At 41.0% G+C, this 19,307-nt stretch overlaps 1 protein-coding gene across 1 annotated transcript in view; it reads right to left on the bottom strand.

Moving 5' to 3' along the window:
* Positions 1-4,239: 4,239 nt before the first annotated feature.
* The window catches only part of ITGA9 (integrin, alpha 9), a gene marked incomplete at both ends in the record, with an annotated part of 125,147 nt that continues 110,079 nt past the window's right edge, over positions 4,240-19,307 (bottom strand). Inside the window, 2 exons of the mRNA XM_008939477.1 lie at positions 4,240-4,390; positions 18,052-18,128. Coding sequence (XP_008937725.1) covers positions 4,240-4,390; positions 18,052-18,128 — 228 coding nt within the window. The remainder of the gene's footprint in view (positions 4,391-18,051; positions 18,129-19,307) is intronic.

Genomic DNA, 19,307 nt, shown 5'->3' with positions numbered 1-19,307 from the left:
ATCAGGAATGTTACACACAGCTGGCTTTGGAAGCTGGGAGCCTAGCTGAAATTTAGGAGCAATCCACAGCTGGAAATGGTGGTCAGCAGTGGGATTTCCTGACCTGCTCCCTCTGTAACCAGCACTGAAATGGGGTTAGCTGAGACTCCTGCCAGTCCCTGCAGAGCAGTGAGAGGTTAATGCCATACATATTGGGTTACTGCTGGTGCCTTTCCTATGATGCTCTAGATGCTATTTTTATACTATCACTACAAAATCTCATGCCATAGCTGAGCTGATTTAACAAAGATATGGCTCTGCCCTACACCACGTGAACCAACAAGCTCACAGTGCTCTTTCTGCAGCCGGACCCGAAATACCCCCCTGCACTGAACAGCAGCTAACAAAGGGTTAACAAAGTGCCTCTGCTGACTAACATTGCCAGCAGAACAAGCCAGGAGGCACTTCTGATAGATGGGAAGTGGTGGAGAAGTTTGCAGCAAAAGCTTTTTGTTCTTTTTGCAGCACACAGCAGCACTCTGCATTCTCCTCTAAGACAGCGGTGTCACCTCTGGTAAGTGGATTTTTCAGACTCTGAAACAGGATGCTTGTCTGCAGCTGCATTAAGATTATGGGACAATAAAGTCCCATTTTTTTTCTTTTTTTAAAGAGAACATGATTAAATCTCGCTGTATTTCAAAAGGAGCATTTGCTTAGTGGACACATTTTTAAATTCACTGCAGTGCAGTAGTTCCATGCACCTATAAAACAACCTACTGTCACAGTGAGAGCTTAAAACTTTGCACAAGAGTTGTAACCATGTCCAATCTTCACTAGTCTCTGAAAAAGACACCCAGCTCTGAAAGAATTTTATCCTTCGAGCTGAAGGATTTATTCAAATAAGCAATGTGAATTGTAATTGGCTTCAAAAATTTCATCTCAGTTTCACTCCACCGAAGTTAGGAGGGAAAAGGTTCATAATGAAAGTGTTGTCATGCCCAACAAGAGATATAATAATTGGCATAACTCTAAGGCAGGAGACGTAAGCATAAAAACAAATATATACACTAAGGTACTGCAGATGAAACCCCCAGTTGTGTAAGTCTTCAGGAACTTCATGAGTTAACAAATCCTGTATTTTGTAGTTACAGACCCATTTCTCTCCCTAAAGCCTCGTTTTTATAATGCTGAAGGGATGCTTTGAGTGCAGAAGGCCAGTGAGACCTTGGGGAAGACAGCCCCTTCAAAGGGCAGAAGTGGTGAGAGAGTTAAAAGCAGCACAGGCAGCAGTGAGAAGTCAGCCTGTGCCACATACTGTGCCTCTCTAGAGAAAGTCTGTCAGGAGCTATGGAAAGAAAACACTGGGCTTCATCCATGGAGACAGGGAGGACTGGCTGCAGGACAACAGGAAAAATCAGACAGTGGAATAGGTGGAGTCTCCTAAGTATCAGTCAGTGTATGTTTTTTCACCTCACAGAGATGCTGCAAAGCCTTACCAAGTATCACAGAATACCAGGTGGAATGGATCTCAAGGATCATCTGGTCGAACTTTTCTTGGTCAAAGCAAGATGGCCCAGCACCCTGTCCAGCCAGACCTTAAAAGTGTCCAGTGTTGGGAAATCCACCACTTCCCTGGGGAGATTATTCCAATTACTGTCCCTCTAGGTAGTGTCTCTATCCACCACATCTCATGAAATCTCAGTCTCCAGAAAGGAAAGAGGGGCTAGCTCCACTGAGACCTTTTAGGGAATGCTACTGTCATCATCTCTGAGCCAGGCCACCCTCCTTCCTTCCAAACACAAGATGTGGCATTTTGTCTCAAAAACTCTGTCGAAAAAAAACCCAGCATTAAAACTTTGACACTGTCAGATCTCATTGCAACCAATCCATAGCACGAAACAAAACTGCACTGAATCTGCTAGAAATGTCCCCAGTGTGGACAAAGGGAAAACACACATGGAGCTTAAGCATCCTGAAGGGATTCCAGAGACAGGTTACAGAAGTCCACCATGTGATCATTGTTCCCAGAGTCACCTTGCAGTAAAAGGATCAGGCAACCACATGGAAGAGACCATTCTCTTCCACTTCAGTGTTACTCATTAAAAGGTAGCTGCTGCTGAAACAGAAGCTTTCCACAACAAGAAGCTCTTTTGATTCCAAAATTGCTCCACTAAGGAAACTCTTAGGAGTCGTCATTTTTATTTTGGCTTTACATTCTGGATTTTTGCCTGGGGAATGTTCAATCAGGAACAAAATCTATTTAAAGTACATTCACAGTACATATAATGCACAGATGTCAAGGGATGGGAATAGGTTATGAAACATGGAGGCTGTGATATTTTATAACAAAAAAAAAAAAATAATTCAAAGGGCGTAAGGAAAATGTAACACAGCAATTGAGGCTATAAGGTCATATTCCAGCTTCCCAACTGGACCAGTGGTGAGGCCAACAAGATATTAGTTTGTCCTAAAGTAAAAGCTGACTCACAGAAAGTAAAATAGCCCAACACATCCCTGTAACTCTGCAAAACTGTTACTAAAATAACAATCAGAAAGGGAAAAAAAACCAAACCCTATCAAATCAATCACATGAACAGTGGAACACCAGGAATAATAGCAGATTATACCCTGATCCTGTTTGGAAAAACCTAAGAAAGCCTACATGCTTCCTTGATGTGTGCTGTATTTTTTGAATTTTTTTTCTAAATAAATGTTAGCTTCTATTAGTGGAAGACACAGAGCAGGGAGATAACTGCAATGTCATCTGCTTCCAGGAACTGCTCCTTCTAGGCAGCCTTCTGCACAGATGTTCCATGTCTGCTATAGATCCAAGGTAAAATACCAAGGGAAAGAGCACATCATCTTCAGCTTGATCCCTCACTGCATTGGCCAAGAGGAATAATGAAGGCAACTGGTGTTCCAGCTAATACGTGTGTGTAAAATATTCAGCATGTAAGCACAGAAGGAAAAAACCCACCACAACAACCTTTTAAAAGAACATGCATCAAGCTTTGTTTCTTTTCCAGTGCAAAGGAATGGAAACCCTCCCACTGACTTCAATGGGAGCTGGGCCAGAGCATGAAAGTGTCTTCACATAAAACTTCCATCAAGGAGAACTTACGTATTGGCTTAAGGCATTTCTATTTTACCCCCTGCTTTTTTCCTCTTGATAAACTGCACAGTTGCAGCACAACAGCTGAAAAGGAAGCTCCTAATGCAAAGACGACTTTCAGAGGCTTGCAACTGTGTCAAAAACAACAGTCAAAACTGAACACTGAGAGAATTGACATGTATAAGAAATTATTATTTTGGTATATTCTGTAACGAGTCAATTCAAGAGGTTTATAACAACCAAAATCTTATCACAACCCATGACAAATAATAGCAAAATATCATTGGTTCAATGGATCAAGTTAATTCCATACTTTGCCATAGTTGTACTACTGGTTTTACTATTGCTCTTATAGCTTATAAATCAAAACAAAGCTCCAGCAAAGAGACAAATGGCTGTGAAAAGCAGGAACAGAGTGTTGTTAACAACTGTACAGCTCCCATTTTGCACCATTATTTTCATATTACTCACACTTGGACAGCCTTTGCGGCCACCAGTTTGCACAAAACTCAGCTCAGTGTTTGTATCTCAATGACTTTACCTCTAAACTAACTCATACTAATAGAAATATCTGAGTATTTAATGCTGAATGTAAAGAGACTAAAACTCCAAATATCCACCTGAGTCCAGGCAGGTGAAATTAAAAGCACTTTCCTGCTCTTGGATCTAGTGATGGGCCCTGGCCACAAACCAAACCTGCACCAGGACGTGAGCAAAGAACAAACAGCCTTGTATCTTGGTTTCAACAAGGAGAAAACCTAGGAGCCCACGTCAGGAGACGACCAGGGCTGCTGAGTGCAGTGTGGAACTACTCAAACTAGAGGCATCCTGTGGTACTCTACTGGTTTCCAAACCGGTCTCTCTCTTAGTATCTTACTATCTCAACTGAATGGTCTTTCATGAGTGCACACCAAACAACAGTGTTGTGTCTTTTACAGAAACAAAAGGATATAATTCACACAGATTAAATCCAAAACAAAAACCCCAAAGAAGAGACTCTGAAACTGGAAGAAGTTCAAGCCCAGTATAACCAGCAATCACTTCCAAACACCTCGGCAGCGTGGAACAGGCCACCCTCTCCCTACACCTTGCAACTGAATTTATTTAAAGTTAACAGAGTTGCTCCCAGCAAGATCAGCCTTACTTACCTTTTGCCACATCTTGATGAAGAAGAGCTCCCCAGAAAAATTGAAGAAAACGTTGGTGTCGTAGGCGTCATCCCCCACATTAGAGATGGAAATGTTAAGTGAGATGTTCCTCACTGCTCCCAGGGCCAGGTAGGCAGTTCTGTCATCAACACTGCAGGCAGAAACAGTTATATCAGTTTAACTCGGGGCAATACTCACACTCTGGTCCTTCTTTCCTCCTGCTCCAGAAGTACCACAACTCGACCATCTGAAAGCTCAGCGGCTGGTGACTCAGGAACGTGCTGTATGACCAGTGCAGGGTGTGGAGGGGCTGTACTGGGAATGAGCAGCAGCTCCTGAGACCTACTTCTGACACTGCCTTTTGTGACTGTAAGGAAACCCCACGATCCTCATGGGGAACTGTTGCCTTTGATTTATTGTTAATACAATTTTAGTGAGAATAAAATCGTTCAAGACTGTAAAGTTATCATATAGGGGAATGCAGCAGTACGACCAGTGCAGGGTGTGGAGGGGCTGTACTGGAAAGGGGCAGCAGCTCCTGAGACCTACTTCTGACACTGCCTTTTGTGACTGTAAGGAAACCCCACGATCCTCATGGGGAACTATTGCCTTTGATTTATTGTTAATACAATTTTAGTGAGAATTATTGAAGACTGTAAAGTCATCGTATGGGGAAAATGCAGCAAGTGCAAGAAATTATGCCCACACTGAAATACATAACCTACTGCAGATTGTCCCCCAATAATTCAAACTTACTCCAGCATTCTATTAACTGTGAAAAATCTTAGAGTTATGCTTGAGATAGAAGAAATGGAAAAGAGGGTCAAAAAATTGTATGCAGTCACATGGAAATAATTTTTATCTACATTCACAATTTCTTTTTTTCATTTTTTTTTTTTTTCTGCCCACAAAACTGACAACAAATGAGAAATTTATTCTTCCCCATTTCAGGCTAGATAAAAGGAAGAAATTTTTTATTGTGAGGGTGGTGAAACACTGGAACAGGTTGCCCAGAGAAGTCGTGGATGTCCCCTACTTGGAGACATTCCAGGTCAGGTTGGATGGGGCTCTCAGCACCCTGCTCTAGTTGCAGATGTCCCTGCTCACTGCAGGGGGGTTGGACTAGGTTCCTTCCAACCCAAACCATTCTATGATTGTAAAATTCTATGAACCAACAGAATCAAATTCTATGAACCAATTGTAATATGGCATCACAGCTTACAAAAACACTTGGACATGCACACAGCAGTTGTTGATCCTTATATATGACATTAATGGCACAACTATAGGAGACTACTTGGGAGCATTTAACTTTTTGGCCCCAACTTCAACATTTACTACTGAAAAAAAAACCAAAAAAAACAAACTATGAAGAAGCTTAAGAGAGCACTGGGATTTTCTAATAATCAAAAATGCTTATTTGAAAGCAAAGAAATAAAACAACCATATATGACTGTGAATTATCTCTCATGAACTTTATTATCTCACTTCTTGCAATCACTTCAAAATTTAATCACCATCTATCAAGCCCACTAGCAACATCTGGAAGTATCATTTCAGTCAGCAAAGGAACATTACAAGACACTTATCTTATGGAGAGATGAAACTAAATGCAAGGCACACTACACAATCTCTCTGAACTGGTAATAGCACTTTGAGATTTAGCATCCAGTGAAGCCAATTGAGAATACTCTCCTTCCCACTGAATGATAAAAAATATTCAGAATGAAATACTATTTGAAACTCAACCCACTAAAGATAAAGTCAAAATAAACACCATTAGGTTGTGTTGCTCCTTTCTAAAGGTATCACTCCTCTGTTAAAAGTGCCTCATACTGAAATGATGTTTATAACAACATTTTCTTCAGCAGAGAAAGAAAAGCCACTTTCTAAGAGCACACTGTAGTTGTTCCTACACAAAATTCACACGTTAATAAACTCTGAAAAGCCTCACTGATTTTAGGCTGGCAGAGGAGTTCAGTTCTTCTGAAAGGCTGTATGAGATTGCACAGCAAGTCCTATTTTAAGAGAGCAGCTTTCCGAGTCATTACGTCTGTGTGCATCTGGAATGAATCAGGTTCACTTGCAGCAAGGAGAGGATTAGGAACCTCCCTGCTCACAGGGGAGCTCCCAAGTCCTGTTTGCTGCTTGAGAGAGTAAATAATGTCCTGGGGTGGAGACAGGCTGCTGTGGTGCTGGAGCAGCTCTGCTGCCAGCCCGGTGCCATCCTTCCCCAGCATCTTCTGCACATGAAGCAGCCAAGCTGCCAAGTCAAATATGGCACCTGAAGAACTGTTGCCACCTGCCAGCAGCAAGAAAACAAACTGAAGCCACCACTGTCTTGACAAGGTATGTCAAAAATTAAAAGACATAATCACACCATGACTTTCAGTTTATGTTTTGTTGGCTAAGAACTATACAGATGCCAACATCCTCATCGTGACCCTCATCACCTTACTCACATGAAGGAGGAGAAGCTGAAAGTAAAAACAGACTCAAAAAAAGTAAAGAAGGGGAAAAAAGGTCAAGATATAGTCACTTCATTGGGCAGAACATCATCTCACTACATTGGGGACCACATACAAACAATGAACTGAGTAAAAGTTCTGTGTAGCCTGGATGTGTATGCACATTATATATAGGCAGCTACATTTGTACACACATATGTAAAGGGACACAAATGGTGTCAAGCTAGTCATGTTTGCATAGAAAAGGAAAGAAGTTTGACACTCAGAAGTACTAAATACCTGTAGCTTTCATTTGCACGACCCAGGTAACAAGCAATTCTAAAAATCAGGTTTCAAATTTCTGCCACAGTTTTGAACTCACTGGCACTGATGCTCCACATCAAATGTAAATAGAAATATTAAATGTTTTCTTCTTAAATGATTAAGAGAAGGAAACAAAATTCCAGGGCAAAAGAAGGATGATCTTTTTTGCATGCTTTAATGTTCTTTGTTACTGCCTGTGTCACATCACTGCACTATGGTGAGCGAGGGAAGAAAGACCAGCTGGGAAAGGCAAACTGAATAGACCTGTGATTTTAATTTCCCCACCCCCAAGATGCTGGTGTTTTTATTGACATGGGTCAGGGGAGACACAATCTGCATTCCAAAAGGTATACGGAGACATATTTCTTTATTTCCTGTGCTAGAGAGAATTTTTTTTTTTTTTAAAACTGAGAAAGCATTTAGGACTTCCTCTCAGCCTGCACAGATCACACACAGGCTAAGGAATGTGACAGGACTGCACTTACCCTGTTAGTCTGGGTCACTGACTTTCCCTTTTCTATTAGGAGCCTTTCTTTCCTTGCAGCAAATTGGCACCTACATGGATAAATCACTGCTATTGCTCAAAGGATGGTGGGAGTTACAGCTGGGGTCAGTTAGACTGCAAGCAAGTAAAAATGCTTTAAACAACTCAAGTCCAATCTGTCCTCCTTTTCCAACAGATGAAATTAAAGAGGAGTCCCATCTTTTGCTTTTAAATCACTAAAAGGTGTAAATCAGTCACCAACATTGGTCCCATGACAGATCCAAACAGGTGTCTACCTTCACTAACCAGTGTCTCAGTTGGTAGTTGCAGTTAGTGTTATACCTGAATATCAATTTTGTCTCCACAGACTCTTCACATCAACCCTAAAACCTTTCTCCTGCAGGGTTTTTGTCACAGGCTCCAGAGTCCATTGAACTCTGGGAGAAGTTTTGCAAATGCTCAAACCTCAAGGGCCAGTGAAAAGCTGAAACCCTGAGCTGATCTTCAGGCATGTGGCACAGGGCAGTACCTTCTCCATCTTTGGGGGGGGCCAAACACTCCAGGAAATCCTTTTTGCTTTTTATTATGGTATTGAAACAGTGATTTGTAGTTATAACCAGTTACCATATACTCAAAGCCTCTCTGGAAATCGTCCTCTTCTTCCCAAATGTAGTTTCTTCACAGAAATCCCCCGTAACTATGCAATAGATTTAACTCCTAGCCACTTATATCTTCAAACAAGTGAAAGAGACAGATCTGGGCACAACATCCACATAAAACCTCCCCCTTTATCTTATCACCCTACAGAAATCTGGTAGCTTTTACTATTATCAGTAATTTCAATTGTACCCAGATGTTCCCAACCCTTTATAAACAGAACTGAAGAATCCATGGGGAAGGAGCCGCCTCTGTTTTCACACAGGGTTTACTCCAGGGACTCCCTTTTGGTTTGGAGGGAGCTACCCTGGTTTATGAAACTGTCACATAAAAGCAAGATGAGGCACAACATCTACAGAAGCTCTAATCTAATCTTTCACCCTTGCAGACACACACAACAACCAACATCTTTTATAACCACAACCAGTGTCCTTGAAATCAATAGTAGTGTGCCCCAGGGACAAAGTTATCCGTGCACGTGTGTGTAAGTCAGCCTCACGAGGATGGAACACAAACAAAACCCAGTTACCAGTGGCAGAAAGAAATGCAAAAGATAAATGGTACCAGACACAGAGCTGAAAGTTGTAGGCATCAGCCTGATGTCAAAGAAAAACAAAAAACCCTCTTTTTTTCCCCCCATGTTTCTTCAAATACTTGAAGTTTTGTTAAAATAGGTGATTGTTGACCTTAGATCTAGCCCTGAAATTTGAGGGCTAATCAGCAGCACTGTCTAACATACTGTTTTTTTTCCAGGAATAAGATCATTAACAAAGTCATCATGCAAACCATATATTGACCATAGAAATGATGCCTTCAGAAATAGATCTCCAGACAGCTTCAATTGCTTGTCCCATTCCTGGGATGCAATATATAATTAAAAAGCATCCCCAGCTGAGCATCAGTGAGGGAGAAAGAACAGTGCCCTGTCCAACAATCCCTCTCAGAGGTCAATAAAAGGCAGTTAATCAGAGATGGAGCCTTAGAAGCAGCATAGGTTTGTTACTTTAGCTGATTTGTTTTTCCACAGCACGTGTTATAGGTCAGGAGTAAGTTATGTCTAATTGTCAATTGTGACAAGCAACACACACCTATATCAGCACATCTCCCCTATAGCTCGTGCAAAGCCAGGCAGATGATTTAGCTGGTGACCTGTGGAGAACCTCAGCTTTACCAGATTGGGTAATTACAGGATGTGCTACAGAAAAAGTTCATGTAACTGCATCACAAAAGAGCATGTGTAAGTGCATGTATAGATCTATACATACACATATGTACCAGCCAAGTTGGATTCTGCAAATACAAAACAATGGTGCATCTGCTTCTCTTTGTGGTCTGTACAGTGTCAGGAACTTCCACCCCTGAAGGCAGCTAATGTATGACAGAGGTTAAGCTTTTGTTTTGTTAGACTTTAGACTTTGGTTGCTAGAGCAAGGAGCAATATGGTGACTTCAAGTATCTCAGGTCCATAAAATTCTGACGTTGAGATGTTCACAAGGAAGGACAGGTTATACATTAGTTTGGCAATAAATTAAAATTATGTGGAAGATCATTTCTTTAGGGTCTAGTTTAAAAAACAAACAGCAAAATCCTATTCCAGCAGACACAGTCCAGTGCTTCTTACAAAACAAAACCAGTATTTAAGAAGTGACAAGACTGGCTTGTAGAGTATCCCTGACTGATCATCAGTGGCCTGTTACTAGAAAAATAGAGACTGGGAATCTCTATCTTGTACAAGATATGGACTACTGAGACTTGTTACCACTCATCACTTGATGACTCTATTACTATCCATATGGGTTCAATCACCATATGTTCAAAAGAAACAGGACTGCCCACTGCTATCAAACTGGACTTATTTATTTTGGGAGAGATTTATGAGGCTCTGAGTGCAACTAACCAGATGGAAACCAAAAAACCATTCCTTCATACTCATTCACCCTCAACAAGGGAAAACATTTACTCCTTCCTGAGATGATGCTCCCACTGCAACTTGTACTATATCCTGATTAATTGTGGGCTCTGCTGGGCAGCCCTTTCAGGAAACTTCAAATCCAGTCCTGGATGAGCTACAACAAAGTTTTCCATGTGCCTCCAAACACAGTGTTCAATACACTAGCAACTGTCTGGAGGGAAAAGCAAATAGAAATCAGAAATTTGCTTCCTGCATTCACCACAAGGACTAAATTCCAAACAGAATTACTAATGTACTAATATACACAAAATGGTGTTAGCATTTGTTCAATGGACCCTTTACAGTGCAAATTACCTTGAAACAACATTATACGACACTACAATTTATTAAATCACTTAAATCACAGTGTGAAACTCGGTATGAGTTTTTGAGAAAACAGAAAGCAATCTACTCATATCCACTTTTTCAATGTTTCATCATTCTTTTCTCCCTGGAAATAACTCTTTTGGTGGTTTAAAAGATCATGAGTTAGGACAGCATGGGGGTATGACCAAGTTTCATGCCAAGTGGGCAGCACATGACTGCAGTGGGATTACTCATGGCTCTGTATTTGTGTCTGGGGAACTGGGAATATGTGTGTATAAAGCCACGTGTAACAACACAGAGGGTCTTGACTGATAGCTCAGGACCACTCTTCTAGCACCAGAAATGCTAAACCATTGCATTTGCTCACTTTCTGTTGGTTGTTTCTTGTAAAGCAGAAAATGAGCTCCATCTGAGCACAGCTCAGCTATTTAGGGTAGGCTGTCTAGGGGAAACAGAACGTGATAATATTTTTGAAAGAAGTGTTTGTTCAGTGCAAGATAAGATAAAACAAATTCTTCATCTGCTATGAATGAAGAGGAAGGGAAAACGAGATATTATCAGAGCATGTAATTAAGCTCCAAATGAAAGGATATTGTTTTTCCTCATCACGACTGTTTTGGTAAGATGCAGTTCAGGGGCATGAAACCACAACGGGCACGCCATGAAACGCGAGGCCTCTGGAAACAAATCCCTGTTGTGTGATCAAAGGAAGATAAGTGCTGAGGCGTGAGACTGGTCAGACTTATGGAACAGCTTTCCTTCCCACATCCAGCCACAGGCTTGCAGCTCTTCTCCGTTGGTTTGGAGAGGCCTAGGATCAGTGCAAACCTTCATTTTTTTTATAAACCACTACTTATTCATGAGCTACAGTCAAGTCTCTGGACTCCTTGATCAAAATTTTATGGTATTGCTCCTTCCTTCAGAAGACCCTGACTTTTACTGCACTAACCTACCTTCTGTGCCATTACATTTCATGTTGGTAAAAAAATGAAAAAATTGGCCAAAGCTATCATAACACATGTTTTTATCTATGATTTCTAGATCCCTTCAGCTAGGGTCCTGTAATAATTTGACAAGTCAAAATGAAACCACTGAGGTTCAGCTTTCAAATCCAGGTGCTTAACCTCTAATGATGTGCCCAGTGAACCAGAGGGAGTCTTTCTAATTATTTTAATAGGTCCATGAACATATTCATCCTCACATCTATACACAGCATATGCAAAACAACCAGGTTTTGGTTGTTAAACCAGGTGTTTGGGTTAGGTACTTTGAAACTACATCCCAAAACATCACATCAAAGTGTTTACTTGCCTATCAAATGCAGAAAAGTGTGTATGACAAAAGAGATCACACAAACACAAAAGGAGTGTTGGCAGAAAACTTGTTACTCCTTTAGTAAGTCACAGAAGGAATTTGGAAAAAAAAAGCAAACCACCTTCCATGGAGCTTATCAGAATATACTGGAAAATACTTTTTCCTCTACAAATCACTATTTCATTACGACGGAAACATTTCAAACTCAATGAAATTTTTGACACACTGAGGTTTTGGGCATTCTCTGGCTAATTCCAGAGGGACCAAGAGAAACAGCCCAAGTCACAAACTTGACCTTTCAACTGGAAAAGGGCATTTCTCAAAAAATACCATTTCGCAAGAGAACTTTTAAAAGCATTAAACTCCCACTCAAAAAAAAACCCTCACAAGCTGGAAAACCTCAAAAATTCCTGCAAAATGCACCTGTCACCCCTTTGGCTTCCTGTGACTTTTGCTTCCTATTTCACATTTCCAAACTAAGCAATTTGCAGCAGTATATATGGGAACCCCAGCCAGGCTGTAGGGGAAGAACATAAATTTGAGTCTAATGAATGGTAGCTGTTAAGGATGCTCTAAACCAACACATAAAAGCAAGCTGCTTATTCCAAAGAGCCAAACATACACTCAGAAGCACTCCAGTGGGTGAGTAATTCTGTTTCTAACGACAGATGAAGGGTAACCTCATGTCGCATAAATACATGGAAGACAGACTTCCTCCTGGAGCCTTCTCAGGAATAGCAATATTTATTACAGCATTTTCTGTTGCTGTAATATTTATCATAGCAGTATTTATTGCAACATTTTCTATCCAAGGGGGCTCATAGTCCTGTGCTTACAACCTGATTTACTTACCATGCACACAGCTTGTGCTGGAGCACAGCATCTACATGGCATGCAGCAACAATCATCTTTCTTCTTGTATTGTTTGTTATCTGTAGAGCTGCTTTATTTGTTGACACGTGGGCTGTAAGTGTATTTACACAGCCATACAGGATATCCTTCCTAGCTGCATCTCACAAGGAAGCCACCACCCGTTCTGCTCTGGTCTTTTCAGCTGCTTTGTCTGTTATAGCTGGAAGAGAGTCTGTTTTTTCAGACACCCTCACTGTTATTAAAATGTCTTCTCCATGGTTTTCACATGGTTCCCATTAAGCCTAAACAGGGTTTTGCAGAGCATCAATCAGACAACAGGCATCAGCTCAGGACCTAAACTGCCTTGGTACATCACACAAGATCCATGTGCCAGTCAACACAGGTCCCACAGCACTTTCAGGTTCCTCTTAAAAGACCAGAGTGCTTTTCTCCCATATAAAGTACATAAAAGAGGAGTGGATTAGTCTATTTTAAAGGCCAGGCAGGTCTAACCTTCTGCAAAACACCTACTTCAGAGTCTCCCCCAGCACATCTTGAGGAACCAGATGCATTTTAGCTTCTAAACAAGTAGCTATAGGAAAGCTCAATAAAAATGTGCTCTTTGCTATGGAAAACTAATGGAAAAGACATTTGCTGTGCTGAGAAAATAGTGTGAGGCTCTGAAGTCAAGCACAACATGGAATAAATATATTTTTAATATTAGGCAATATTTGAAAATAATAGCTAACAGAACACTCTTTAATTGCATTTTGCTTTTCAGTAATGGATTGCTAGAAAGAAAAACTGGTTTCTTATTGGTGTCCCAAAGCTACAGCCATAAAGATTATTGCAAAATCTCCTATTCCTATTTCCCATACGGTTCCAGGTTGCATCATTAAAGCTACCTGCATGCAATACATAAATACATAAATACCTTCTTTGCGCTAAGATGCTTTTAAGTCTCTTCCTTTAGAAATCTACCCCCACAACACAAAGCATGGACAAGGCCAGATTCTGCTGTCTCCTATGGCAGCTGCAAGATTTAACACTGGAGACTCTTTGAAGGGGAGGTGATGAGTAGTCTCTCCATTCTGCCACAACCTTGCATGCTTATTCTTCAAGAAAAAATGGATTCAAAGACAGTCATGACTGGAAAGATGCTCTCTCCTGCTTCTTCAGTTTCTCCTAACATGGACTTTACAAAGTCCCCAGCAAACTCCATGGCTCCTTTTCCCTGACTTTTAAGTTGCCATTAGTTTTAGGCTAACAACACTCATACTCCTATGAGTAAGTCCAGGTTAACCACTAAAAACACCATCTGCAGCAATCCTAGCATGCTATCTTGTAACATCTGCCACAGAAAGTTAAATCCCCATGGCTTTCTTTGCCAGGTTTTTCTCCAGCCTTTGATATTTCTGTCCCCTCTTGTGATGCCTCATGTTCTTGCTAGCAGAGGTGGCACCAGTGAGAGCTGAGGACTCCTGCAGGCAGTGGGACTGGAAGACACCCACAACCATCCTAGGTAGGAGTTTCCATGTCATTGAAGAGCTGGGTTTTGTTGAGGTGGTTTTGCTCAGTTTACAGGGAGGCTTTACCTCAAGATGAGTCAGAAAACTGCAGAGAAGTTGGTGGGAAGGGATTTCTAGAGATCATACAATCCATTCTCATCCTCCTCGACACAGGACAACTGCCAGCAACAGAGGAGATCAGCAGGGACCTTACCCAGCCACGTCCTGAAACCCAGAGCACACTGACTCTGCACACCTCAATCCCATGCAGCACAAATTGCTTAAGCAAGAAGATTTTTCCAAATCTCTGGTCTGAACCTGCCAAGCCACAACCTATGACTCTTGCTCCTCTTGCCACCAGCAGGAAGTTTGGCTCCTTTGTCCCACAGTCCCTTCAGGAAGCTGGGATTGGTTTAGATACAAAGTGATGCTAATGAAGGTGGATGAGCCTTAAAGAGATTAATCTGTTAACTGAACAGAAACCTTTTCCTTTCCAGAACAAATGCATTCCAGCTCCTCCTCACTACAGCATGTCACCCTGACCTTCAACCCAAGACTCCAAGGACACTTTTCACTATAACAGAAATATTAAAAAAACCCCAACAGAATAGAGGAATCACCATCACATCCCATTCTCACCCTCCCAAATCTTTGCAAAAGCTTCCAGAGAGAGTTATAAAACTTTGAAGGTTTTTTTAATCACCATCTACTTTCAAGTAGTCTGATAGCATCCTCTCCTCCAGCTCCACAGTGGAAGGTTTCCAATTACCCAGTAGCACCATTCCCACATGCAGCAGCACCTTAACAAGGCAAACCCAATCACAGCTGGTCAGAAGAGCAGTGAAGTGTCTGACTTCCACATGCAGATTTGCTTGGTTTGAGCACTTTGGATCAATGGCCATCCATCAGGTCGTTACCAAGACCAAGTGTTAACATCCCAGGCTGTCTGTTATTTATCAAAGTGCAGTGCTCCCAATTGGAGGGCACTTGAATAAGTTTCCAGAAGAGGAGGATCCCAAGAGCAGACCTGGTTAGCTCTTGCTGCACAAGCTGGTTTTCCTATTAGTCACTGGGTCTGCAGGTTTGGCACCTTCAAAGCTGGGTTCAATCCTTCAACTGGATAATTCTGGTGATCCAAATGCACCCCAGGTGAACTCTAAATTGGAGTAGCTTGTGCAGTTCCTGAGCTCATAAGCATGACCTCAGCAAGCAATTCTCCTGGTAATGTAACCTGAGATGTGCACTTATATGCTCTAAGCAGCACACATTTCAGCATTACATAGAGTCACGGACAAAGCTATACAACATACAGCCCTCTGCACAGCTTTTGGCTCCAATATGCTACAAATTAATGAAAAGTGTGTATGAACAGCCAGACCAGTTGGTCCACCTACAGAGAGCCCTGTATCCAACCACGTCTAAAAGCAAAAGGCCTCTGGAAGAACAAAGCAAGCACAGAATGTTATTTTGTTGATGCAGCTTCCAGCGTTCACATTTGCCATCTCTCATGTAAACTGTCAGCATTTACAACACCTCCAACAGTGAAATCCACAGATTAATCACATGCTTCATGAAAATTTACCTCCTCATTTGTTCTTTTCATTGCTCTGAATAGTTTGGTATGATTAGCAAACTTTAGTGCCTTGCTATTTATTTTTAGCAGATTATTTCCCTGATCATGTATGAATATGCTGAATACCACTGGCCCCAGCACAAGCACTTGTGGAGTCTCCTCCATCAGAGAAACAAAGCTATCTACTCCTCCTTTCTGTTGACTACCTTTTAATTAAGGTAGCAATGCTCAGGCATCATTCCTCTCAGATCTGGGCAACTTTTCATTGTTAATCCTTGGTGAGAAATCTTAATAAAAGTCTTCTGCAAGCCCAGGTAGATGACTGTAACTGTACAACCCCATCCACACGTAGAGTGACATTGTCAAAGAGCTGCAGCAGATCTGAGAGACAGCACTTCCCACTGCCTTCCCAAAAACATGCCGTTTATTTCAATCCAATATATTTATGTGCCATTAATTGGGTCATTTTCAATAACAGGTCCACCAAATTTAGTCAGATGTGATCGTTTAAAGGCATTGCCATGACCTTGCTAACAATGAAGCCAACTGTTTGGTGCAGGCAGTAATAAATGAGTCACCTTTTTTTGCTCTATTAAAAAAAAAAGCTTTATACACAGAATAAACAAGAATAATACAGGAAAATGTGCTGATTGGATTCTTTAGCACAGAACACATGGAGCTGAAAAAGTTATCATATTCTTCAAGGCACTTCTCTAAAATCAGAACCCATAGGACGTTTTTGTAGTTTTATAGGCAATAATAAAAACCTGTTTTCTTTAGAGATACCCATTGTGTTGTTTCTAATAACTGAGGCTTACACAGCCCTTTAGCTAAAGAAAACCCCTTCTGTGCAGACTTGGTGGATTTGACAGCATCCTGTTTATTTCAAACAGGACTTCAGAGTGTCAATGGATAAAGAAGATTTGAGAGCATTTGTTCAGCGTTTTGCCATACATACGTAGAAACTGTATTTGAATTTTCAAAGCTTTTTTGACACTAGTGGCTTTTAAATTGCCAAGATAACATGAATAACAGCAGTAACAATAAATAGTCTAATGTTCCAATTGTGAATACTGCTCTTACTGCTATGATTGCTATGCACTGATTTAACAAGTTTTTAGGACTTGTCCTTTGTTTTTTCTTGATCACTTCTCAACTGCATGAGAAAATCCCTCACTGGCTTCCTTAGTTTGCAGACACATCTCCAGCTCTCAACAGATTTTTGCTCACTGCAAAGATCAAGAGAAAGGTCAAAAATCCAAACTGATCACAGTCAAAGCTTGGACTCTGCAATCTGAGAGCTAACCCTGCTCCCAGCCAATCCCCTGAACATTCCTGTGGACTTCAGTCGTGTCTGGAGAAGTCCCTAACTTCTCAGACTTGACTCTGGTTCAGTTTTGTCTCAAAGTACAGTTACAGTGTGCTGTAGACTTATCTAAAATGTGTATCTCCTGTTACTACTTCCTTTCTTTTTTTCCCTAAAGCAAGGGAGTCTCTTCCCCTCTCCTTCCTGAGCAAAGCATTTCACAGAGAGCACCTCCATCAAACAGCAAAACCTCTGGCACACAATTAAATAACTTGCATCAGCACTTCCGACTCTAAAATTGTGCTAAAAATGCTGGCAAAAAAAAAAAAGAAAAAAGGAAACAGAAGTGATGTCTCAAGTTCACCTTTAGCCTGATTTATCCCAAAATTAAATAACTACATCCTGGCAAAACAACAGGCGTTTCCCTAGGATCACCATTCACAAGGGACAGCATATAAACTTCACCTCTGGGCTATGTGATGAAGTTTATTATCCCAGAAGAAAGTGAAATCAGACATCCCTCTCCAAGTCACTAACAAGAAGAATCTGACAAAGGAGAAAAGCATTTCAGGAGAGTCAGCAAAACTACAAATTTAGAACAGAGAAAGATGATTTGAAGATGATAATTTTCCATATGCTGAGGAGTTTCTTTCACCTTCCACATGACTTTTTTTTCTGAGCTGCTTTTCTGCAGGCAGTTTTACTCCTACCATGTCATACACTGTATTTTATCATCTTTAAAAAAATTACATAGTTCACATTAGTACTAGATTTGGGCATGTAACTCTTTTCCCTGCCCCTCTCTGCTATTCTACCTTTATCCCCTGTGTTGTCCATTGTGATCTGGAGGAGAAGGTGTCTTGCCCTTTATGAGCACAGAACCCACCACCACAGAAGTTCAGACTCTGTGTACATCTCAAGATCTTTCTGCACTCAAGATTATATCACTGTCACCATCCTTCCAGCCTGGATAAAAAATGACTGTGTGTGTGTTTTGATTTTTTAATGTCATCTCATATAAAATGAATGACATACTAGCATGTAAGAGAAAAACAGTTCTCCTACTCACCTGGAGAGCAATAATTTACCCTGAAGTTTCAAATCAGCAGCACAATCATCAGATTGACAGTTCCTCTCAAAAACAGTCTGTGAAAAAAACAGAGAAAAGGACTGTTACAGCATGAAAAGAGTAAGCTCACAATTCAAAGAAGGAACATGCTCAGATGAAATAAAATCACACCAAAATCTGTGATACAGGAATACATGGTGTGAGTGCTAAGGAAGTTTCAAGGACAGGCAAATCTCATTTTTATTAGAATTGTTTCTTATTATCTAACTGAACAAGAAGTTTCACCAAAACCAGACTCTCTCAGAGGTTTTCCTCAACCCATTCCCACTCCTCAGCTGACAAGAATTAATGCACACACAACATTTCTGGCACTCTTCTCTTCCCAATGCATGTGCATGAAAATGAAAGAGAAAATAAACTATTTATGGAACCATTTTCAGTCCTAAGAATTCCAAGTAAGGAAATCACACACCAAACATTCACTAGCCTATACTAAAGATATGGAATTAACCCTTTTTTCCTTTTAAAGGTTTTATGTATGGTAGGAAAGATTTATGCCCTCCTGCAAGCAACAGAGAATTACAAAGACTGCTATGTATCATTGATGCACTCAGATAATGGAACCATTGTCAATCTTGTGACCTCTGGTAATGAACTCTGGTATCATTTAGGAACTTTAACAGATTGATAAAGCTTGGAACCATGAAAGGACAACATACCACTAGAGACAAGGATACTATTTAAGCAGCAAGAAGAAGGGGAATATGTGAGAAGTCTATGAGCCTATGAAAATCTCTGTCATGGCTGGAAGAGGCAGCCACCAGTGAGTGAAAGAAGAGGACAGGAACATATTCCTGGCATCCCAGAAACCCAGATGCTGTCAAGATCATGGTTACTTTCCCCTGCCATTGAGACTGATACCTTTCTGAACATGTGATAGGACTTTTCAGGCTGCAGGATTCACTCTTCAGGAGTTGTAATACTCTTCAGCTTATCAAACATTCAGAGGAAAAATACCCAAAATGCAGGTTGCCAACACTTCAGCGAGGAAGCCTGACAATCCACTGGTCTCTTCCTTTAACATGCATGTTCCTCTCTACAGGCTTGGCTTCATCACTTTTATTACCAAAGTAAACATAAGTATCAATCATAAAGTTAAAGACAGAGCAAATCTGTGCAGGGCACACATAATGGTCAGATAGAGTTGGAGAGATTCAGGGCAGGAGGTGGGCAGGAAGAATTAACACATTTTTAAG

This window comes from Merops nubicus, unplaced genomic scaffold, assembly GCF_000691845.1.
Source record: "Merops nubicus isolate BGI_N331 unplaced genomic scaffold, ASM69184v1 scaffold294, whole genome shotgun sequence".
Taxonomy (NCBI): Eukaryota; Metazoa; Chordata; class Aves; order Coraciiformes; family Meropidae; genus Merops; species Merops nubicus.
This window is presented reverse-complemented; position numbering and strand designations above follow the sequence as displayed.